This window comes from Xenopus laevis, chromosome 7S (assembly GCF_017654675.1).
Source record: "Xenopus laevis strain J_2021 chromosome 7S, Xenopus_laevis_v10.1, whole genome shotgun sequence".
Taxonomy (NCBI): Eukaryota; Metazoa; Chordata; class Amphibia; order Anura; family Pipidae; genus Xenopus; species Xenopus laevis.
The window spans coordinates 38,443,895-38,470,103 of NC_054384.1; the positions used below are offsets into that span (position 1 = coordinate 38,443,895).

Genomic DNA, 26,209 nt, shown 5'->3' on the forward strand with positions numbered 1-26,209 from the left:
ATATAATTAGGAGAGGGTCTGACTAGCAATGTGAGTAATAAAAAAGTAGCAATAACAATACAATTGTAGCCTTACGGAACATTTTTAGATGGGGTCAGCCACCCCCATTTGAAAGCTGTTAAGAGACAGAAGAAAAAGGCAAATAATTAAAAAAATAAATAATAAAAACCAATTGAATCATATCAGCATAATACATTGTAATTCCACTTTTAATTTTGCAAGTAGGCTACAGGTTTCTAGTGGGCAGCAGTGCAGGATAATGTTATTAAAATTTGAATTATACAAGTCCATCACAGAGCATGTGCAAAGGAAACATGCTCTTCATATTTAAAGGGAGGCAGATTGATTCACTTTTACCATCAGCTGCACATGAAAGCAGCTTCCTACAGCTAAACAGAGAAGCACTTCATATCTCTGCAAAAGAACAGACACTCTCATTAAAGAAAGCAAAGCAGTGATTCAGCTGCCACTAGCCATTCAGTTTTCTTCTGGTTAAGAGAAGAAAAATATGAATTATCAGTCTGTACGAAAAGGCATCACCTGTCCTCCGCAAGATGCTAATTGCACCAGGATACTGGAATCTTTAAATTCTTGGAATAACTCAGAAATTAATTCGTATAAACTAGTGGAGCTGCCATCAATTGCTACTACGGTAAGTTTTCACGTGCATTATGTTTTCTTTTATGCATATATTATGTTTATACATTTATGCATATTGTGGAATTCTCCTAAACATGAATACAGCTGCAGTTATAGCAGAGTACCCCTCATTTCTAAAATGATAGTTACACAATATAAGAATAATTGGAATTATAACAGAATAGTTGAAGTGCTTGCTTTTGTTATGTTCCTCAAATAAATATTCTACTTTGCTTATGTAAATATAACACTGACGCAGTAACTTAGAGACAGTTAGCATCATAGAGCTGGCAAGGCTGAAATGCCTGAGTATTACAGAGGGATATTGTTTGAGCTGTCTAATCTTGTTAAAATGTTGTATGATCTTATATAACCTTTTTTTCATATGGCAACAGTTGGAAAGTACTTTGTTAGATGCATGCACAAATCACTGTGTGACACCAATATGCACATATAAATAATTCCATGTTTACTGAAATATTACCTACTATATTTAATATATAGTTTTATCTATAGCATTAAATATATGTTTGTGTGTGTATACACACAAAACTTGTCTATCTATACAGAGAGCTTTATTGGTACTTTTGCATAGAAACCTATGTATAATATAATTATTTAGTTCTATATAAACTACTTTAGTTCAGTTTTAGCTAGCAAGTCCATTGTATTTGATTTTTTTGCACCTATTTATTTGCTATGTTGCCAGTCGATTTGAAGAAAGATGATTTAATTCATTATATTAAAAGGATTTGGGATATCAATCTGGCAGCTTGAGTCAGGTAAGTATATGCTGTGTGGAAATTATCTGATGATTTAGTAAAAGATCACGTTCAGTATTATGGAGAATGTCATTATAGGTCGTAATCAGAATGGCTTTATGTAAAACAGATGATGTGAAACAAAAGCACTTGCTGTTTATGATGTCAAAAGCAATTGAACTATAGTCCTAAATGGTGTGTCACGTGATTCTGTATTGGTTCCACCTTTATTTATTTGATTCATTATTCTTTAGGAGGATGGTATTGAAAGCAGTTTATCTTTTATTCTGGATTGAATGTTACAGAGTAATTGAATCCATCTAAAATCTGTTATCCAATAGTGGTGGCTCAGGGCAGATGACATTCGCTATCAATAAATGTAAGGTTAGGCACTAAATATTTAAAAAATATGCATGCAAAAATAATATCATGACAGTTTAACAAAGTTAAACTTTGAGCATTCTACCCGCAAAAAAACCTCTAAAATAGATCCACTAAGCAAAAATTAAATCTACTTAAAATTAATCTGAATGACTGTTGTCCAACCTGCAAGTTCAGATGCTCATGATCTTTAACTTCCAAATAATCTTGACAAATAAACTTTGAACTTAAAGATACTGGGAGTTTTCCATCAAATGGAGTGATGCAGATTGGGCACCACACATCCTGTAGTCTAAATCACTAATTACTTGTGTGTATACATTCTAAATGCCATATATCCTATACATCTAATCTGATTTAATTGACCTCACCTTTTATCTCCGTGACTAAAATGTGAACAGTTAAATGCTCCGCATCCTAATTTTTTCCCAGAGCAACTGATATTAAATTACAGCTGTCACATTTATTCAATCTTCTGTTCAAAGACTCAGATTTGTTTTTAATCAATTGTACCCTTCACAACAGAATTAGTAAAGATCAAAACATTTATCTAGGCTTCAGTATATGAAAATACTATGAAATATTCAGAACCCTTGTATGCATCTTTCTAAAATATATTTCTGTTTTGCATAGAAGTAAAAAAAATAACAATTACAGGGTGTGGTAGTTGACTCAGACACACAGGCCCAGAGTTGTGGTGAGGCCACAAAGGCCCGGGCATAAGGCAGTAATATTTTATGGGCGGCATTGTAAGGTGCACTGTGTGCACACAGGTCCAGTGCTCCGGCCCATGCGCACATGAGCTCAGGGGGGAAGGGGTGTGGGTGTGAAGCAGGGTGGGCAGGCGCTAGGACCAATCGGCTTTAGGGTGCCACTAAAGGGCATCCAGCCCTGCAGACATACCCTAGTCCAGTGCCACTATTGCAAAGATGTAATAACTATTTAAAAGTCTACCATTACAACCACATAATTTACACCAAAATTCTCTTAAGGAAATTGGTTAGTTTACTAGATAGAGATTATTAAATTATTGAGTCCAAAAATAAGTCAGACATTATGTAGACTAGTCTCAGTTTTGCTGATTTAAAGACAGCAGCACTTTACATGCTCAAGGAATGGACTACTGCTATTGCTTATCATACATGATTCAGTATGTCTATGGTAAGGAGATGCATGTAACTGTTGTTTCCAGTGGTTTACACTGGAACTGATTGAAATGGCATTAACCTAGATTGGGTTCAGTGGGATTTTAATCTCCAAAACAGGCTTTTACTTTTAAGTGAAAAAAATTATATCTTCAGCAAAAGAGAAACAACTGGGAGAAAAAATATTATGCCATGCAAATCCAAACTTGAAGTTAATCAATGTGAAATAATAACCTGGTAAAATATATACACATGAACTAAATAATACCCATATGGACAACATAACAACTTCCGATCATGTAATTAGAAAAGAGTCTTATTCACACATCTTAACTAGGAAAAGGACATTGAAACATAAAATACTTCACCACCAAAGATAGCAATAAACATGAAAAAATGGCACACATGTGGACACTTAGCACTTATTCTGTCTTGAAGGGCCTCTATTTCTTTATTTTATTATTTTACCTATATATTTGTCTAATGGAATTTTAATAAAATGAACATGCACTTACAGTATATTTATGTTATATTGCTTTAAAACAGATTTAAACAGACTATTGTGAATTATACTATATGTTTACTCTGAATTCATTGGGATCAATGAAAGAAGACCTCTGCTTTTTTTTCCATTTTCTCTTTTTGCACTTTAGTGCATAAAAGACTATTGTTTTGTTTCTGAATGCATCCTCTTTTAAAAATTTGAAAACACAAAATCTCAAGTCAATGTTCTATTTATTCAAGGAAGATTTAGCTTAATTAAATGGATGAGTAAGGAGGGAGCACATATCATAAGATAATCACACTGCCAGATGGTTACAAGTTTCCTATGAGTAGTGGAAGGGGATATAAAACATGCCAGAATATTTCTGAATACTATGACTATACACAAATGTAATGTCAGTTCAGCCATACTTACTCTATATGAACAGCAGCAACATTAGTTGGGTATCAATTTAGAATTTAGGTTATACAGTATTTCTATCAACATATTATGAACTAGTATAAAGGACACTTACAATCTACATTAATTTTATATTATTGGTCATATTAATATTAAGCAGTCTTGAATGCAGACCCAGTCCAAAATATTGAAAGAAAAATTAAGTATCTTCAAACTTGCTTTCCTTTATGACGCTACTATTTATTTGTTTCCCTACTCCATTACCCATATTATGCCAATACTTTTTTAAGGGCTAAAACAGTTATTTTGTAGTAGTGCCATCATAGCTGTGGGGGCAATGTAATAAAACTCACAAAGTTAATACAAATTCACAAAAATAAGAACAACAATTTGCATTTCATTAGTATTTTATTGCATCATGAATTTTAATTGCGCATTGTACACTTTTATGATTTGCATGAACGTGGCGTAATCTTTTGGCGCAAACATAACTTTTAGTAAGAAGTTTCTATTACATATGCTGTGCATTATTGCAAACTATATAATTCACAAAAAGGAAATTTTTTTGTGCATGCATTTGCAAATAGTTACTCCATTATTGACTATTATTACAATACCCCAAAGTATTTTGGGTTTTTTTTCTCATCTTTTTTCTTTCCACCTTTTTGCCATATATTCCTCTTTCTCCCTTCTGTTTTTTTCCTTCCATTGCTTTTTTCAGTGTTTATATTTTACAGCTAGAGGTACATTAGTGGTAATAATTCGTTTTATGGGGTGCTAAGAACACCAAACACAATGCCCTTGTTCTTTATCCTTTATTCTGGTCTTTTTCTTTGTGAGCATTAGTTTTGAGCTTGGTGGAAGGTATATTACAGCTGTATGCTAAATGTCCAGCAATGCCAGATCAAACATTGTCCAATCATTAGGAGTAAGTTGCAACTTTATTTTTAGGGCATGTCTTAGTAATGGAATCCTCAGTCCTGAGGCTAAATTTTCTGTTATAAATTTATCTGTTGAACACCTGCTTCCTGTACCACCAAACCACAGTCCTTGCCTCCTGTATTATAAAAAACATATACATATATTTAGTAATAGTAGCACTCACAAGTTGCATTATATGAAGGAATGTCATTGACTATTATGTAATCTGCCTTATTTAGGAAACACCTCAGTATGAAATCCACCATGTCTATCCAACAGTTGATGTTCCAGACCATGTTCATTATGTAGTTGGTGCTGTCATCCTTGCAGTGGGAATAACAGGCATGCTGGGAAATTTTCTAGTCATTTATGCTTTCTGCAGGTACTGTCTTATTTAAATGTTTCTGAGATTGCTACGAATAGTTAATGTGTCTAAAATTCTTTATCAGTGATTCTTAACTTACAAATCATGTCCTAAATAATGAGTTGCTGTGCTATTTACAGAAGTTCCCTAAGGCCAAAACCAGATGCTTTCACCACACCCATTTATCAATAATGTTGATGCATTATGACTGAAAGTTCCTTCAGAACTGCAATACAAAAATATAACACAAAATCTACGCAACAGTTTAAAATAGGGAACAAGGATATGAATATCCATTGGCTACCATAGGAACAGTTAGCCTAAATGAATAAAATCTATTGTCCTATATAGTACAGGTATAGGATCCATTATCTGGAAACCCGCTATCCAGAAAGCTCCAAATCACAGAAAGGCTGTCTCCTATAAACTCAATTTTATCCAAATAATCCAAATATTAAAGAATAATTTCCTTTTTCTCTGTAGTGATAAAACAGTAACTTGTGCTTGCTCCAAACTAAGATATAATTAATCCTTATTGGAGGCAAAATCAGTCTATTCTGTTTATTCAATGTTTATATGATTTTCTAGTATCCTTAAGGTATGAAGATCCAAATTACGCAAAGATCCATTATACGAAGAACACCAGTTCCCGAGCATTCTGGATAATAGGTCCTATACCTGTACAAGGTATTTATTGTCAGGCAGGTCTAATTGTCAGGAAAATTGGATTTTGCTTGTGAGATTTTTTGTTTTTATACATGTATAGGTATACCTATTTTTTTAAATTTTACATTTAATTGTTAGTTTTACAAACAATTTCCAGACAATTTTGGATCAAATGGATTTCTGTCTTGGTAATAAGTTAAACAACTTATAGAACTTAAATATACATTTTATTGCTAAAAGTTACATCAACAACTGCTTTACCTGGTAGCCAGTCTTGTTCAAAAATATTAAAAGACATGAAACAAGCAACTATGGCAAAAATATGATGTGGTACCCTGAGCAAAAGTCTGATCCACAAAAAGTTCTGGAAAAAAAATATGCAACAGTACCATGAATCACCAACATTATAAAAAAGCAAAACTGGAGTTCATAAGTGATATATAAAAAAGGGTAACCTTTCTAACTAACGTACTGTTTAGAATACAGTGCATGCAATACATGACATTGGGATTTGCAGTCCAAAAAAATTGGACATTTGTTGCCCTTATAGGTGCTGAATTACAAGATACAAAAGTCAAATGTAAAACTATGAATTTTACATTTATGGCATTTATGAGAATATAAGTAAACTTACTATACTATATGATTTAACCTTAAAGGACAAGTAACATCAAAAAATAAAAATTTTTAAAGTAATAAAAATAAAATGCATTGTTGCCCTGCACTAGTAAAACTGCTATGTTTGTTTCAGAAACACTACTATTGTTTATATAAATAAGCTGCTGTGTAGCAATGGGGGCAGCTATTCAAATGAGAAAAGGCTTAAGTTACACAGCAGATAGCAGATAATCACTGTAGAACATAATGCTATCTGCTATCCATTATTTATCCTGTGCCATATAGCCGTTTTTCAATTTCCGCCATTGCTACTCAGCAGCTTGTTTATATGAACTATAGTAGTGTTTCTGAAGCAAACACATCAGTTTTACCAGTGCAGGGCAACACTACATGATATTTTCATTACTTTAAAACACTTTCAGTTTTTGGTGTTACTGTTCCTTTAACAATGCCAGTAAACTAAGTTCAAAATATAATATAATTATTTTCTATAATTCTGTATGTGTTAAGCACCTTTCTTAGTTGTACGAATGACCAAATGAAGACACTAACCCTTCCAACACTATAAGCTCCACTATAAATAATTGTTGGGAACTTTTATTGTAGATGTACTATTTCTGAGTACAGGACATTTAAAAAATATTGGATCTTTTATTTTATTGTGTGTGATTTTTCTTTAAAACTCTTTTGTGCTCGTATTAATGAAAGTAACCGATGCATAATTAAATCAGTTTACGTAATCTCCATATTTGTGAATCAAAGTTAATCTAATCAACTGTAGAATGTGCCCCTACCCCCCAAGCTTGACGTGACCTAATTCCAAAAAAATCAATAGAGTAGATCAGCGTTAATATCCTGCTGAGCATGAAAAACTGGTGCAGTAGGGCAGTAGCTAAAACCATGCTAGATAATTAATGGATGTGGAAGTTGCTAGCTAATCTAAACCCAATTCAATTTCTGGAATGCAATGTTGTGGCTGGGCTGTGTTCACCGTTCTGTGAAATCATTGCATCTCTGAAATCTAGATAATGCCATTTTTCTATATTTCTCAACTTTAGAAGTAGGAGTCTTCGATCTCCTGCAAATATGTTCATCATCAACCTTGCTATCACTGATTTCTTAATGTCGGTAACTCAGGCACCGGTATTTTTTGCAACTAGTTTGCATAAAAGATGGATCTTTGGAGAGAAAGGTATGTTTTATAAATGAAATTCATAAAAATTGTCAAAATGTATTTCTAAAAGTTTTAACAACCCAAATGCTTGAAGACAGATTTAATAAAAGTCTTGCAGAATTTATTTGTTGAGAAAGGAGATTACTCTCATCTTCTATCATTTTGTTTTGTGTTCTGTCTTCCTGTTTTTTCCCTTGCTAGTTTTTACCAGTGGGTCAACCATCAGAAACTCCTGTCTCCATATTACACATGTAAAGGTACTGTACCTGTATGGGAATATGGAGAAAATTAAAAACACATTATATGGTCAAAAGTATGAGGTTGGCACTTCTAATTACTGGAAACACCCATCATAGATTGGTTTCATAAAATTAATTTTTTGACAATGCTGTGTTTCCTATTTGTGGCAACAGTTTAAAAAAGGATGTTTCCTGTTTCTCCATTCACAAAGGAAGGTCCATACAGAATAAGTCTGTGATGGGAATAGACAAACTTCACTGACACAGATCCCTGATCTCAACACAACTGAACACCTATAGGTTGAAGTGGAATGCTGCTGTGAACCAGTGCAGATGCCCAACATCATATGAATGAGAGCAAATCACACTATGTTCCAAATACTAGTCTTTGCCGAACACAGAAGTCTTAGTTTAGGAATGAAATGTTGAACAGCAAGGTATCTATATACAATATTTTTGGGCATATTGTGTATGCTTATAAATATGTTTGAATGATAAGCAAAGGTTGTTTCAATGGATAAATAATTTATTATAATATTGTCCAAACAGGAACAGTAAAAAAAACTAACAACATGACAGACAAAAACACCATAGAAACACCAAACCTGGACATATGAGCATCTGAAAAGGATAGTAAGAGGGACATATCTGCTAGTAATAGTGGATTTCTCAGAATTACTGCAACTATAAAGGAATTGCATTAAAAAATGTAATTTAAGTAGCAATCCTAATAGACCTGTGAACACAGACATACACGCTGATTCTTACATACTCACTCTCTCCTGAAGATCATTTTCCAGCTTTCAAGAACGTTAAGCTAATTTCTCAGCTCCCTTGAGTTCCACTCCTTTCTCTTGTCAGCTCTCCATCCCCTCAAAATAGTGCACCAGTTCACCTGCCCACTAAATTGAGGACGGACTTAGGGGCATGTTTACAAACATTGGAGATAAATATCTGGAGAGATTTCTGGAGATGTTGCCCATAGCAACCAATCAGATATTATCTTTTCTTTTCTAATGTATAGGTGTTTAAATTTAATTGCTGCTTGGTTGCCATGGCCATGGGCAACATCTCCAGAAATCTCTCCAGATATTTATATCCATAAGTAAACATGCCCTAGTTTAACTCACAATTAATTTACCAAGACTCCCATCACAGTACCTACTGTAAGCCAGCCCACCACCATCCCCAAAAATGCAGGTGCCACTTCTACCTTCTCCCCAAAATGCATGTACCAATAAAGTAGATTTAATGATTTAATTTCCACATTTTAACATATTATTATTGAATAAAAAGAAAATAAGTATCCAAATCCTTTCTCTCGGCATGCAATTTGCTTCAGGGAGTAATGTTTCGAATGGTTGATCAGGACTGCTGCTGAGCACTATCACATCATAGAAAACAATGGTGTTTGTTAAATCAGTCACATATTCTGATGAACTAAAACAGGAATCAGCTTTGAAAAATTGGTCCATTTTTTTTTAAAAAAAACATCCCTACCAATCTACCTGCCTATGTAGTATAAGCAGAGAACCAAAGTGACTGAAAGTTTTTAGTGGCTATATACTGTAGTTACAGTTTGCTTGGTTTGCGGCTATAGGACTTAATTTTAATACTTTTTGTTTTGCTTTGGGAACAGAAGAAAAGCTAAAAACTTTCATATGATACACACTTAACAATAAATTATTTTTTACAGGTTATGTTGACTAATAAGGTCAAATCTCTGATCCTGTACCTTAGTCACCAACCCACCATAATAATGTATACGGTAGCACTTTTAGAAATGTTTCAAAGCTCTGACATTACTTCACCTATGAACTGTGCAAATGCTATTCTTTGCAGACCGAAATTACTGAATTCTTTTTTTTATAGGTTGCGAGCTATATGCTTTTTGCGGAGCCCTTTTTGGAATTACTTCCATGATCACACTGATGGTGATTGCTGTGGATAGGTATTTTGTGATCACACGACCACTCACCTCCATTGGTGTTATGTCCAAGAAAAGGGCAGTGCTAATCCTTTTAGGTGTTTGGCTGTATTCTCTGGCATGGAGTCTTCCTCCCTTCTTTGGTTGGAGTAAGTTGCATGTCTGACCAATTAGTGTGTTACAATACCATGAATAAAGAATCAGACAGTGGTATGATGAGATTTAAATGCCATGTACTGTACTTGCTCTAAAGTAGAGATTATTGGCTTGTAATTAGGGATGGGCGATTTGACCTGTTTCGGTTTCGACAAAAATATGCCACCGGCAAAATGTCACCAACGCCCATTAAAGTCTATCGGTGTCAAAAAATTTTTGTCGTGCGGCGAAATTTTTTTGACGCGCGTCTTTTTATTTTGATTTCATACAAGTCTAATGGCGTAATTTTTTTGTCAAAACAAGGCGAAAAAATTCGCCCATCCCTACTTGTAATTAATTTTTAGCCATTTAAACTATATGAGTATTAGACATTTTACTTCACTGGAAAGGAATCTAGGGATCATCAGAAATCATCAGACAATGAGGTTCACATATCATAGAAGCTGATGCTACAGGGCTGATTATAAAATTCTGATGCAAATTGCAACGATTTCTAAGCTGCTGTGTAATGAGAATGAAAATGAATTGCCTAATAGCCTTGTATTGTGACTTTTATATTGTATTTATGCTTTTTATTGTGAGTATGTCCCTAACTTCAGGTAACTGACAGTAGCACAGAGCTACTTCAAGCCTACTTCTTTATAAGCTTTAGTTCTCCTTTCAAGTCTTTTCAGATAAAAACTGCTCTGTGTATACAAAATGAGACATTCACAGTAGCTTTAAAAAGGCAACATTTGTTTTTTGAATTTCAATGAACAAGGATTTGAGGATTGCCCTAGTTGCTAGGGCCTTATATAGCTTTTCTATAGAAAAGTTTTTTCATCTACCAAAATGCTAAAACTTGCATTTGCCTGCTTACATTATCTAAAATAAATGTCATCTCAAACCCTGATTTGCCCAGGCCCCACTACAGGCATGATACACCTTACTTTGAATACGTTATTCTGTTATTTTCAATGCCTGCTTCTGAGAAATGAATAGAAATTAAAAATTAAACTGCATCCAATACATACTGTACACTATAACTTAAACACTATAAACTTCACTGGTAAAGTGCATGTCGGGCTTTCAAGTAACAACTGCCTGACACTTGGCGGTACTTGCCATACATAGGAACATTCAGTGAGGTTATTGTGATCATTTTGACCCTACCCATGAAGCTGCTAATTGCTAGGGGACAACATTTTATAATGGCCTCATGCACCTTTGCCCAAACCTTCAAAATTAATGTTCAAAAGGAAGACAGCATAATATACTCAATATACTGTAATTAAGTCAAACCCCAAATTAGACCTTATTATAACAGACGAACAGTTCATCTACATTTTTGCAGTGGTCACAGATGTAATGTTGTCTTTTTGTCTTTTCAAGGTGCATATGTGCCAGAGGGTCTCCTGACATCCTGCACCTGGGATTATATGACCTTTACTCCATCTGTTCGAGCATATACCATGCTTCTCTTCTGTTTCGTTTTCTTCATTCCACTTTTTATCATTATATATTGCTACATATTTATCTTTAAAGCCATCAAGAATACAAACAGGTATAATCTTTATTCTGCTTAATATATATAATATGGATATGTAAAATATGCTTATAAACAGTGCTTAGTGGCGTCGCCTTAGTGTGCTTCGGGGCACATCTACTAAGCTCGAGTGAAGGATTCGAATGAAAAAAACTTCGAATTTCGAAAGTATTTTTTTGGGTACTTCGACCATCGAATAGGCTACTGCGACCTTCGACTTCAATTCGAACAATTCAAAGTAAAAATCGTTCGACTATCATTTGATCCAAAGGATTTTATTGTTCGATCATATGATTTTTACTTTGATCGATCGATTGTAGGATTTGCGCAAAATCCTTCAAATTCGATTTTACTTCGAGGGTCGAATTCAAGGGTTTATTCGACCCTTAGTAAATGTGCCCCATAGTGTTACTTAAGTCATATGTCTCATTAAAACCTGTAAATCAAATAGATGTATCAAGCGGTACTCAACAAAAAACAAAACAAACAACAAATACTGTAGTTTGCCCAGGTACTGCAAAATATATACAAAACCATACATTGTATCTCACAATAAATTTGGATTATTTTGTTTTTATTTTAACAGGGCAGTTCAGAAAATAGGTACAGATGACAACAAGGAATCTCACAAGCAGTATCAGAAAATGAAGAATGAATGGAAAATGGCAAAAATTGCTTTGATTGTTATCCTGCTTTATGTGGTTTCATGGTCACCATATTCTACAGTGGCCCTAGTGGCCTTTGCAGGGTAATTAGCATAATAATAATAGTACTGATTTGCAAAAGACTGGGAATATAGCACACACCTTTTTATTATATGACTTTGGTTGTTATCAGAGCAACCACATTTGAAAAATAATAGCAACCACAGTTCGTAATACCGTGTTTTAGCTGTATTTGTAATTGGTTTAGCTGGGTGTGTGGGAGGAAAGCATTATAATACATAAGTATAACTATAGAGATTGGTATGTGGTAAGAGACACAGCCCTGATCGGTCAGACCCTTGCCCGACCCGGACCCACAAGCTTACCCACACCCGCCTTATGCTTCACTACCCAGACCTGCTACCTGACCCTGCATGGAAACAGCTCACTTACTATTTGACTTGGCATCCTTGTAACCAGAAGTGGTGTCTCTATTAACTAGAATTGATATCACGCTGGTACCTCTTCTGCTAGGTAAGGCAAGAAATTTTGCCACATAAACATGGGAGGGTGGAGGGACCAGTCCTGCAATTTAACCGGGCCAGGTACCCAGATGGTTTACCCACAGACTACCTGCAGACTAAGGAAATAAGAAATATCTGTCTAAAATCCGAACACCTTGCGGGAATTTCACGACTACCTGCAGTTTCCCGACCTGATACCTCAAGTGCCAAGACTGGACCAGATTATGTTATGCTGCTCGATAAAGTAGGATCTGAAATTCCTTGTGAAGATTTTGAGAGCACATTCCCCATGGAACAGAAATGGAATACCAAAGCTAAGGAGCACAAAGATAGAAAAGTTTCAGACAAGATTTAGCAGTGGGTGTTATTGGTGTGAAGAGATAGAGGCTTTCAGAAGAGTGGCGGAGACAGCCAGGAACATACAGGGAGACAAGTAAAGAAATGTAGTGACGAGCAGAGGAATGAAGGGCTTTGAATGTTAGCAGATTAATTTGTATGTTCTCATTTGTTCAGCAGGCAGCCAAGATAAAGATTTTAAAAGGAGAAGAACATTACAGTACCAGGTTCCCTCTTAGGAGAAAACAGGGGAGACTGAAGTGGGAGTCTGGGAAACAGCTTAGTAGGAGGTTAGGATACGATAAGAAAAGATTACTGTTAAGCAGATAATAAATGTAAAAAGGGGGATTCTTGGCAATATTATGAAGGAAAAGAGTGGCATTAAAGGACGGGGATTAGGGACTGAAAATGCATGCTGTCATGATATCTATGGTGTGTTTTATATTTCTAAATCACATTGTTTACACTGCAAATAATTCACTCTACCATATTAAGAACAAAACAAAAACGATGGTACCGTGTTAGCCAGTAGCAAAAATAACAAATAAAAAAACAAACAAATACAAAAAGTATTGTGGAAGTGATACCTATATTGGCTAACAATAAAAATACATTGCACCAAGACCCCTTCATCAAGCAAAATACAAAACAAAATACAAAAAATATTTGTATTTTGCCTGATGAAGGGGCCTTGGTGCTCTAAAAGCTTGCAATGTATTTTTATTCATATTTTTTCACGATTTTATTGAGTTTTTTCCCACCCAATAAATTTACTGGAAAATGTATTGATAAATAAGGGTAAAAATCTGTGCAGATTTGGTCGGAATAGTTTTCAGAAAATTATGAGGAACTTTTGGATTTTGATAAATAACCCCTGTATGCCACATCTCACCTGATTTTGTAATGCCTTAAATGTCATTGATTTACAGATGCTAGTTGCATAAACTCTATTTCTCTGTTTTTATCCTAGATATGCAAGTGTCTTAACACCATACATGAACTCTGTGCCTGCTGTAATTGCAAAAGCTTCTGCCATTCACAATCCTATAATATATGCAATTACACATCCCAAATATCGGTATGTCTATATCTTTTATATTTTTCAAGATAGAAAGTGCTTCAATAATACTGGCCTTTTTGTTCAGCTACAATCCAACAGCCTTGACCTGCATACATTCCCAGTCCTATCCCTTTTCCAGACATAATGCTAAACCAATTGTAAAAGTACTCTGCCTACAAATGTCTGGTGACAACGTGGCTTTGTACGAAGGTACTAGCCAGATGATTGGCTTCAGAAGGGACCTGCCTCCAAAACTCTCCTTTAAAGCCATTTACATGCTAAATTTTTGTACATAGTTTTTGGCAGTATGGAATTATAGGTAAAAACTATTACCCTTTTAAAAGGGATTGTTCAGTTAACTTTATGGGGCAAATTCACTATTGGGCGAAAATGCGCTAGCAACGGCTTTGCGCACTTCGCCGCACTTTGCCAGGCGTAGTTTCGCCAGGGCTACGCAATTTAACGAAGATCTGAAGTTGAACACAGGTTGCCGAACGGTTGCAAAGTTGCGCTATCGATGCCTGTATGGATGTATATGCTGCAGCAACTACATTACACTACACAAGGCCAGGGAAACTTAATAAACTTAAACAGAGGTCTTATATTGCCCTACACATGTGCCCACTGTATAGGGGAATATGGGGAAGGAGGGTACCACAAAAAAATTTACGATCTTTTTCAGCCTATCACCCAGTAAAACATAAAAAAACGCCAGCGTTGTTTGGGACTTAGAAAAAGTTTGACAAACTCCTATCTACTCTATTGCACTTCGCCTGGTCTGAGCTGGTAAAACAAAGTCTGGCGCAAGAGGTAACGTTCATTAAAATCCGCAACTTAGTGAATTAGCGTAGTTATGTCCCTTCAGCAAAACGCAACATCGCCAGGCGTAAGGGTTTGAAGTAGCGCTAGAGTATGTCTACTTCGCTAGTGAATTTACGCCAGCACCCGTTGAATCGTAAATCGGCAAAGTGGCACGATGACGTCACGTTGGAGAATTTTCGCTAGCATTAGCCACTTCAGCCTTTAGTAAATTTGTCCCTATGTATGATATAGAGAGTGATATTATGAGACAATTTGGAATTGGTTTTGATTTTTTATTATTTGTGGTTATTAAGTTATTTAGCTTTTTAATCAATCACTCTCCAGATTGCTATTTGAACAATCTGGTGTCTAGTGTCCTAATTACCCTAGCAACCATGCTTAATTTGAACAAGAGACTGAAATATGAATAGGAGGTGACCTGACTAGTAAGATAAGCAGCAATAAAAAACATCTGTAAATTTACAGAACATTTGTTTTTTAGACGGGGCCAGTGCCCCCCATTTGAAAGATAAAAAGGGTCAGAAGAAAAAGTCAAATAGTTCAAAAACTATAAAAAATGAATTATGAAAACCAATTCAAAAGTTGCTTAGAACTAACCATTTTATAACATACTAAAAAGTAACTGAAAGGTGAACTACCCCCTTCAATAATAGTATAATTCATCATGTGTAGTAAGTGACTTAAAATTGTGGCCGCAATGAATTGTATTGCATTTTACAGAACACTCCCAGCAGGACTCCTTTTTAATCATTCTCTTGGCACCATATACAGAGAGAAAAATAAAGTTTTTCACATTGGTGAGATTTAAAGACAATTTAGCAAATTTAATTGCATTTTATTTGTTACCTTCTTAGGGCAGAGACGCATGTGAAGATTCAGGGAGATTTAGTCGCCCGGCTCTTCTTCTGGCCACTAATCTCCCTGAAAAGCCTTATCGCCGGCTATAATCTAAGTCAATGGAGGGATGGCATCAGAACACTTTATTTTCCGAAGTTGCCTGAAGTTTCCTTGTGAGGCAATAGCATCAATAGCCAATTCTATGCTACTGCCACTGACAACACACCAACTTAAATTAACTACTTTGCATGTGTATTTGGGTATCACATGCAAGTTGTTGTGGATGCAAAAAAATGTGCGCCTATATTTATGCTGTACGTACATCTCTATAATATATTTATATCTATTTATAAATGTTTAAAATATGTAAATCGTCATTTGGACATTTGTTATTATTACAGGAATGGGACCTATTATTCAGAATGCTTAGAATGCTACTAAACATTAAATAAACCCAATAAATGGGTTTTGCTTTCAGTAAGGAGTAACTATATCTTAGTTGGGATCAAATACAAGGTACTGTTTTCTTATTACAAAGAAAAAGGAAACCATTTAAAAAAAATGTGATCATTCGGATAAAATGGAGTCTATGGGAGATGGCCTTTCTGTAATTCAGAGCTTTCTGGATAACGGGTTATTTTTTTTATTATTATTAAGATCATTATTCCACCTGGTGGAATCAACTGATTCTAAGGGAAGTGAAAAATGTTACTTTGACAAGAAATGTTAGAACATTATTCAGTTCTAATTCAACAGTTTAACAGGCCACATGATTTGGAACAATGTATAGTCCACTTTTTAATTGGAGAGGGCAATGTGCCTCTTGTTATTTATGTGTCTCCTTCTTTCCATTATAAAGAGCCCCATACACAATGTGTTCAAAGTTTCAATTCTGTCAGATCTATCAGATCATTAATTTCCATTAACTAGGCATTTCCTTAGCATCTAAGGATTCAAATGCTAACCATTACAGATTGATAACTAAACCCCCCATGTACTATTTACGATATCAGAAGATATACTACTGTACTAGCCTTTACATCAAGATATCTTCCATTGAAAACATGCAAGCATATTAACCTTTTAGACCATTACCTGTTTATATAATTGTAATAATAATTTTCATCAGTACCTTTTTTATTGGATAATCACAATGATATAGCATGCCATTGTTTAATGAAAGCGGTCTTTTTCTAAGGATGGCAATAGCAAAATATATTCCTTGTCTGGGATCATTGCTAAGAATAAAACGCAGAGACTCCAGATCCTATAGCAGTTACGCTTCTTCTCGGCGTTCTACTGTTACCAGCCAGTGTAGCCAGTCGTCTGACGTGGGTGGGCATCCCAAGCTGAAAAAACGCTTGCAAAGCGTCTCAGACAGCGAATCGGTAGGTAAACAGTATACCACTACATAAGTTTGTACAATAGAATATACTGTATATGTTACCCTAGGATAAGTATACATCTTTAACCTTTCTGGAGTGTGTTTTTCTTGGTAAGAAATTATCTCTAAATTTACTTATCCAGGAAATACTACTATGTCAGTAAAACATACTGTGGGGGTCATTTATAAACACTGGACAAATTTGCACCTGGGCAGTAACCCATAGCAACCAATCAGATGTTTGCTTTCAGTGTTCATCCTGTGGATGGCTAAAAGAAGCTAATTACTGATTGCATTCGAAGGTAACACGCATGCACCCAGCATTGGTTGGATATTCCTGATTTGCACTGGTGCTCCGTCACAGGCAACCACCGGGTTAACTTCAATATATTAGGGTAGCAAATCAAGGAAAACAGCAAAAAGCAGAATAACTGCTATTCAATCTTTATTGTGCCTTTCACACAACATGTTTCGGGCAGCAAGTACCCTTTATCAAGTGTGTACAAACCAAAGTGAAAAAGTGCTTTATAGTGCCATACAGGAAGTCCCACCCCTCCATCAAAAAAACTTTTAAGCCACAGTTAACCCTTACCACTGGGAGGTACAATGATCAATTGCATAAGGACACAATTCGTGTATAATATAATATAATATGATATAAGGATAAAATAGAAATAAGAAATTTAAAATACTTAAAAGTCCAGGATGTCATAAAAATATTGTGTAACTGTGCAGGTTCACGATTCAATCCGTTGTATCATAACTCCATAACCATTAAAATGAGGTCGTCTGTAGCGATTTCCTCGTGTAATAGTAGAGACAAACTACCGTATATACTCGCGTATAAGCCGAGTTTTTCAGCACCCAAAATGTGCTGAAAAACTCAAACTCGGCTTATACGCGGGTCATACCTTTCCGCGGCCCCAGCAGGACTGCCTGTGTCGCCGCCCGGAGCAGGTCCAGGAGCTCCGGGCGGCGCGTCCTTCCCTGCCGGCGTTCGCTTTCAAAATGGCGGCGCCCATGGCCGCCACGTGGGTAGCGGCGCCGGCCGCTACCCACGTGGCGGCCATGGGCGCCGCCATTTTGAAAGCGAACGCCGGCAGGGAAGGACGCGCCGCCCGGAGCTCCTGGACCTGCTCCGGGCGGCGACACAGGCAGTCACAGGCAGTCCTGCTGGGGCCGGGTCACGTTTTACTGTGACAGAGGGAAGGACAGAGGGAAGAGCAGCAGACGTGAGTGCCGGGGTGGGGAGAGCGACGGGGTGGGGAGAGCGACAGATGGGGAGGGCAGGGGGGGGAAGTGGCAGAGGGAAGCAAACATGAAATGGGGGTGGCAGAGGGAAGCAAACATGAAATCCGGGCGGCGACACAGTCAGTCACAGACAGTAACAGGTACCTGCCCAGTGTCCCCCAATTGTTGCGGCCGGGTCACATTCACATTTTGAAATCTGACATGGGGCCCCTAGGCTTATACACGAGTCAATACATTTTTCCAGTTTTCTTAGGTAAATTAGGTACCTCGGCTTATACACGGGTCGGCTTATACACGAGTATATACGGTACACATAAATAGATATAAAAACAATAACCAAATTACTTGAAGGAACTGCTCATAAAAAGAGCCTACCAAGAGGTTACTTTGTATTCAACTGCCTATACATTAATAACTATTGATACAAAAGGTCTTACCCTTTGCCGAAACTTGCAACAAAGTATTCTAATCACAAGCTGTACTCAATATCTGTGAAGAAAGAGATACATGAACAGTTTAACTATAAAAAAGGAGATAAGCTCCAATGATCATTCAAACCTGCAGGGGCCATTGTATTCATTCTTTTTATCCAATACGCTTCCCGTTGTCCAAGGGATTTTCGTATGTCACCTCCCCTTTTAGGCTGTATTATTTTTTCTAAGACCAGCCATCTTAGCTGGCTAACATTATGGCCCTGATTATGAAAATGTCTCGAGACAGGTGTATCAGTTGCTGTACTAATTTTATAATTCCTTATGTTGTTCCTGTGTTCTTTAATTCGCTCCTTGACCATTCTAATGGTCTGTCCTATATATGCCATGCCGCAAGGACATTTCAGCATATATACTACAACTTTTGTCTCGCAGGTAAAAAAGTTTTTTATCCTTATAAGAGTACCCTTCGTTGGGTGATTAACCGTACTGTTTTTTATAACTGAAGAGCAGCAAACACAACTGAGGCATGGGAAGGTACCTTTTCTTGAGGTTTTAGCAAAATTAGTATCCTTTTTGTAAACATCAGAAGGGCACAGCATATCTCTCAAAGATTTGCCCCTTTTATAACAAAATAACGGTAGTTTTTTAAAAAGACCTCCATACTGTTTATCTTGTCCCAAAATAGGCCAATATTGTTTTATAATTTTCTCAATGCAGTTACTTTGTTTACTGATTACTAATTACTGATTGGTTGCTATGGGTTACTGCCCAGGTGCAAATTTGCCCAGTGTTTATAAATGAGACCCACGGAGGCCTCATATTTTGGTAGACCTGGTACATGATTATGCTAAATGCAAAGACAAAGCAATAGACCTCAAACACAGAACCAGCTTCATACTCTGACAGATGCAACCTGTATGTGCTATGTATCCTGGCAGTTTTGATATTTAAATGGGTATAGGGACCAAATTTACCATATTATTTTGGAAGTTGATCTCAGTGTAGCCAAAGGTGCTGGTGTCAGGGTTAAAAAACTATGAAAACAATTGCACATGCTTTATGTGCTTCCGGGTATTTAACAGATAGAAATCATAGGGTGTTTGGAGCGATATCAATAATTTTAACATTCATAATTTAATTTTGTCTAGGTTAAGCCTTAAAGATGATTTTCATTTATCAGAATCTCCGATTTTTTTTAAATTTTACCAGTTAAAAACATTTTAATTTTGAAGGGGGGACAACATAAATTCAATATACCCTATGGATGTTATAGTTGTTTGGGGCTTAGTTGGGGAGGTACTTGTGTACTGAGCATTGAATAAATAATCTGACACTCAGTACCAAGCACAAAGTCAGGATGTGCACTTATGCCTGTCCTTATTGCCTGCCTTATGGAAGGAGGCAAGGACACTGCCCGGATGCTGGCTGTGCCTCCTGCCACTCCTACTTTGCACCTCAGAATGACATACAAGGTAGAGGGCAGGATTGGTGCGCATTCGATTCAATGTGCAGTCCATGTGTCTCTGTGCTTTGAACTGGAGCACAGAGGCCTGTGGCTTTAACACAATGTCCCACTCAGTGGGCAAAGTGCAAGTAAATAAAGACTCCTTGGCAGCACTTTGCACACTATGTGGGGCATTGTAAATGAACCCTATAGATATTAAGGACTAGAACCAAATTTTGGCATTTGAATGGTAATCCATACTATGGCAACTATTTAATATGCATCTGCATTTCTGTTTATAGGCTGGTTAAAGGAGAAGGAAAGCTACTGAAGCAGTTTATTGCCAATAGATTAGTCACAATAGTGCAAGATATAACACTATATTTATTCTGCAGAATGCTTTACCATACCTGAGTAAACAGCTCTAGAAGATTTCTCTCTTTGTTTAGGATAGAGGCAGCCATATTAGCTCGGTGTGACATTGCGTCCTGCCTGAGTCTCTCTCTGCTCACTCATAGCTTTGGGCTCAGATTACAGCAGGGAGGGGGGAGGAAGGGGGAGAGGGAGAGAGGAACAAACTGAACATGCTCAAGCCCTAGCCCTGGAGTTTTAAGGTGAAAACCGGTAGTCTGATACAGAAGCCCATATGTAAACAATAGAAGGAAATGCTGTGTTTCTTTTGACAGAGGTCTCTTGTGTATTTACTGTATATAGACCTTTCTTATAGAGATTACTTAATTTTAGTCTTTCCCTTTCTTTTAAACCAGCTAGTTATTGCTATATGACACTAGCAAATGGGGCCTGTTTATATAAAATCACCATTAAGGCTACCACAGCAATGTGTTTGCTCATTTATCATGGTGGTTATCTTAAGGTGCCCATACACTGAGAGATCCGCTCGTTTGGCGATGTCTTCAAACGAGCAGATCTCTTCCCGATATGCCCACCTTGGGGTGGGCAATATCGGGCTGATCCGATCGTGGGCCCTATTGCCCAACGATCGGATCCTAACGAATAGCAATGGGCGGTCGTATCGCGGGACCGCATCAACGAATAGATGCGGCCGCTATCCGATGGGATTTTTTGTCCCATCCGATCGAGATCTGGCCGACTTTCAGCCAGATCTCCATCGGTGAAGCCCGTCGGGGGGCCCCATACACGGGCCAATAAGCGCAGCTGGGGGGGACCCATACACGGTCTGTCGGCAGCTTTTATCGGCCCGTGTATGGCCACCTTTAGCCACTGTCATAAAGATATCACTAGAACCAATGACTGAATGATTATTTCTCATCTATGTGTGGGAAATAAAGAAAATACAGGAAATGTATTTAAATCATGGAGCATATTGATCTGAATAAATGAACTGTGATATATAATTACAATTATAATTGTAAGCATCATTTATTTAAGATGTCAAAATCTTACTGAATAAAACTCATTATGTGAATATTTGAAGACTTTTCCTTTTCACTGCCTCTTCTGCTCCCTATTTTCCCTGTCACTGACTCATCCCAATGCAGATAAACCTCTTTCACATAAGCAACCATTCTTGTCCAGCTGCCAGTAGTGACTCACTCTAATAAATATATATTATATATTCATTACAGGGCTGGACTGATATTGAAGCTGATAGTAGTGTGAACTCCAGACAAGCCAGTAGGCAGGTTTCCTATGAAATGGGCAAAGACACCACTGAGAATAATGATTTAAAATCCAAAGCTAAGCTGAAAAGTCACGATTCTGGAATTTTTGAGAAGGTAATTCAGGAGTTTGCAAAATAATTCAGTTTTGTGTATTACTGACAGATGTGTTATGCCCTTAGAATATACAGGTTCTAACTATAGCATTGATAAAAGGCTCAGAGCAGTTCTCCCATCCATCTTAAATATATATGGTGCAGCCCATTTCAACCCTTTTATTTCGCATTTCTTAGTGGTTTTTGAGTTTCAGTAAAATTTACATCATTTTATTTGCATCTAGATTTTATGTACCTTCCCAAAGTTTTTTTTCCAATTTTTCTCCCTGTTGCATTGTCTGTTAATGTTATTGTCATGTAGAGAATGGACCCTTAGATATATTATGTAACCAGCGTGCAATTTCTAGCTGTAAAATCAATACATACCACTTTTAATGATTATATATATCTGTAGAGAGAGAGCAAATAATATTTTTCTTTCTTGTAGACATCAATGGATGCAGATGATATTTCCTTGGTGGAACTTGGGACAGTTGATCGAAGTTCTCCAATTATGGTAAGAACATTCAATCTGAAACTAATAAACTGCATAGTCAGCATCATTAAACAATGATGATGATGATGATGTGGATATAATCTAATTACACTATTTAAACTGTGATCTCAGAACCTGGGGGCATTGTGGATAACGGATGTTTCTGTTATTTAGATCTTCATACTTCAAGTTAATAGAAAATCATGTAAATATTAAATAAACCCAATAGGCTTTGAAGTAAGTCTTTGAATGTGTGTGAGTAGGTAATTTTACTATTTTAAAAATTGAAGAAAAAGTACCCCACTAGCTTCAAAACTCGCTCAGCAGTCTCAAGTGATTTAAACCTTCCTAATTTAATTTAGTCACTAGTATGTGCAAGTTAGCTAATAACTTAAATATAGATACTAAAGTGCTTGTGCTATTGTTAAATCAATTAAAATTGATTATAAATTAATTAAATATTGGTAATACTATTCATTCAGTTCTATGTAAAAGTTACAAAAAAACGTTGATATATATATCCTTAATTGTAACCAGTTCTATTTCACAACAGTGTATCTATTTTTGGGGGTTAGTAATCTCCCCCTTCCCAATCACTTTGAATTAAGGTGCAAGTGCTTAACAGTTTGATCCAGATTTAACCAAAATTCATAATATTGAAGGTGCTCATAAGTGCTTAAATAGATTAAGGTTAAAAAATTAAAAGTTTAAAGTTAAAAGGACTCGGAACGCCGACGCGCGTTTCGCAATAATGGCTTTGTCAAGGCGTCAAACTTACGCCTTGACAAAGCCATTATTGCGAAACGCGCGTCGGCGTTCCGAGTCCTTTTAACTTTAAACTTTAAAACCAAAAACTTTTATACCTCAGTCGATTGGATTTCAAAGTAGTGGAGGGGGTGGGGAGGTTACAAACCTCAACCAGTGCTCAGCTCTCTGCTTATCTATCTGTTACTAAAGCTCACAAGAGCCCGTGGATTTGTGGTTTTTAGGCTTATATAGTTTTTTGAGTTTAGGACTAGAGTAAAATTTGAGACCACAGTCCCGGGTACTCTGCCTTCTTTGACTTTGTGGTGTCCCAGGGATAGAAACAAATTAGGTAGTAGATTTGGGACAACTCCACCTCCTTCTTTTTCCATTTCTAACTTATTTCTGAACCTGAGCAAATGTGTGTTTTTTAACAATTATCCTATTTATTGCGGTCTCTAATTAATTAATTTTTTAACCTTAATCTATTTAAGCACTTATGAGCACCTTCAATATTATGAATTTTGGTTAAATCTGGATCAAATTATTATTATCCATTAACTGTTAAGCACTTGCACCTTAATTCAAAGTGATTGGGAAGGGGGAGATTACTAACCCCCAAAAATAGATACACTGTTGTGAAATAGAACTGGTTACAATTAAGGATATATATATCAACGTTTTTTTGTAACTTTTACATAGAACTGAATGAATAGTATTACCAATATTTAATTAATTTATAATCAATTTTAATTGATTTAACAATAGCACAAGCACTTTAGTATCTATATTTAAGTTATTAGCTAACTTGCACATACTAGTGACTAAATTAAATTAGGAAGGTTTAAATCACTTGAGACTGCTGAGTGAGTTTTGAAGCTAGTGGGGTACTTTTTCTTCAATTTTTAAATTATTTACTGGCACTGACTTAGGTCAGACCTCAGCTTCTACCGCAGGGTAATTATATTCAATAAGGGATCACTTTTTGTTCGATAGGTAATTTTACTAGTGATGGGCGAATTTCTCCCGTTTCCGAATAATGCCCAATTTTTCGAAAATTTTTCGCCGTTTCGTGAATTTTGCGAGAAATTTGTGAAACGGCAAAAAATTCATCATCAATAATTATGAAATTCAAATTTTTTTCACTAAAAAATCTGAAATTTGAAAGTTTCCACAAAAAAATTGTGAAATTTGAAGGTTTTCACAAACAAATCGGGAAAATCTGATATTTTCACAAAAAAAAAATCATGAAAATCGGAAATTGACGCAGGCGAAACACGGAAATTCGCTGTGAATTAGTGCCAAGCGAATGTATTCGCCCATCACTAAATTTTACCGTAGGGTGGCTGATTTATCATCCTAAGTCTAACTCACTTGAAGAGTCTTCAGTACATGGCACTTAAACAAGTCTCACGAAATTAACACAGCACAGTGTGTTGCAATTGGCACTTTATTATACATAATTAAGGGTATTGCACCATAGTATCCATTTTGCACTTTGTTAATATTTTAGTATTTTTGTGTGTGAAGTGAAGTGAAGGGATACAGGGAGACAAAATATTGCACCTTTATAGGGACGTGTGAAAAAGTGAGTTTCTGATGGCAACCCTATATGAAGGAGGCCATTCAGAAAAAAGGTAATTTAGGATTTGTGGCTCATTAGAATTGTTGGTGTCTATATTGTGGCTCAAGAGAGAGTTAAACGGAGGGTCCATTTGTTTTATTGCTATGCTTAAGTTGCTATTTGTGTATGCTAGATGAATGAATCAGAATGAAATGTGTGCCAGATATAATAAATCAGAGTGCTGTGAATTCTAATGTGTTAAATATATCAACAATTATTATCTTTTCTTTATTATTGTACAGACTAGTAAACATTTGAATGGTCTGGGGCAAAGAAAGGGTGACTCTATCACAAGACGATCCCCATCATCACGCATTCCAAGTATTGTTGTGACGCACAGCAATCACCAAGGGAGCCCAGCCTCAGTGAGGCATGATTCAGCCTTGCCTGGTACTAAAGTCAGTAACAATCAAGACCGAGAGAAGGAAGTCAAAATGCAAATAGAGAAGATGAAGCAGTATGTGCCCATTGTGACCATCACTTCTGAAACAGAAAACATCTTGAACACATCCTGAGAAAGGCTTCTGAAAGGGAGTTAATTCCATATTTTTTTGTTTTAATTGTCTTATCCTTTAACTGTGTTCTCAGTTGTTCTGATTGATATTGCACTCCATGTTGAAGCTATTGTTACATAAATGTTAAAAATGGCTACTATATTGTCTAGTTGAAAGTCAATGTGATTATCTACGTTTTGCACCAATAACTATGATATTTTATAAAGTGTTTGGCTGGATAGTGAAAGAGAAATGAATGCAATGAGTTGTAGGGATACACAGTAAATTGTGCAAACATGTAAAATATGACTTATTTATTTAAATATTCATGTTACGCATAACAAAGGCTGTCATAAATTTACCGAACCAAAAATAGCAGGCTTTAAAGGGGTTGTTCACCTTTTTTCAGTTCAGTTGGTTTCAGTTCAGTGGTTTCACTACAAATTAAACTTTTTTCAGTTAATTTCTATTTTCTATTTTTACTGTTTTTCTAAAATAAGTTTAAAGTTTTTATTCACCTTCTCATGTCTCCCTGGAGCTGCTCTGGAAGGGGGGGGGTCACCTACTCTGCAAACAATTCTAAATTAGTACATAAGGGGGCACATTTACTTAGCTCGAGTGAAGGATTAGAAGGAAAAAAACTTCGAATTTTGAAGGGTTTTTTGGCTACTTCGACCATCGAATTGGCTACTTCGACCTTCAACTTCGACCTTCAACTTCGACTTCGAATCTAACGATTCAAACTAAAAATCGTTCGACTATTCGACCATTCGATAGTCAAAAGTACTGTCTCTTTAAAAAAAACTTCGACCACCTACTTTGCCACCTAAAACCTACCGAGCACCAATGTTAGCCTATGGGGAAGGTCCCCATAGGCTTTCCTAGCAATTTGTGATCAAAGGAAAATCGTTAGATTGATGAATTAAAATCCTTCGAATCGTTTGAACCAAAGGATCTAAT

General features: G+C 36.3%; 1 protein-coding gene across 1 annotated transcript; it reads left to right on the top strand.

Moving 5' to 3' along the window:
- The first annotated feature begins 271 nt into the window (after positions 1-271).
- On the top strand, positions 272-25,403 carry opn4.S (opsin 4 S homeolog). Its single transcript, XM_041571144.1, has 11 exons — positions 272-652; positions 4,991-5,133; positions 7,458-7,591; positions 9,685-9,888; positions 11,267-11,438; positions 12,007-12,168; positions 13,895-14,002; positions 16,842-17,031; positions 21,764-21,913; positions 22,340-22,408; positions 24,998-25,403. The coding sequence occupies exons 1-11, from the start codon at positions 509-511 to the stop codon at positions 25,268-25,270; spliced, it is 1,749 nt and encodes a 582-aa protein (XP_041427078.1). The 5' UTR covers positions 272-508; the 3' UTR covers positions 25,271-25,403.
- The last annotated feature ends 806 nt before the right edge of the window (positions 25,404-26,209 follow it).

Excerpts from the sequence above, each read along its gene's own strand:
- opn4.S (XM_041571144.1), top strand. The coding sequence starts at position 509 with ATGAATTATCAGTCTGTACGAAAAGGCATCACCTGTCCTCCGCAAGAT. Across the intron at positions 11,439-12,006 it reads GCCATCAAGAATACAAACAG|GGCAGTTCAGAAAATAGGTA; the intron begins GTATAATCTTTA and ends TTATTTTAACAG. Across the intron at positions 21,914-22,339 it reads ATTCTGGAATTTTTGAGAAG|ACATCAATGGATGCAGATGA; the intron begins GTAATTCAGGAG and ends TCTTTCTTGTAG.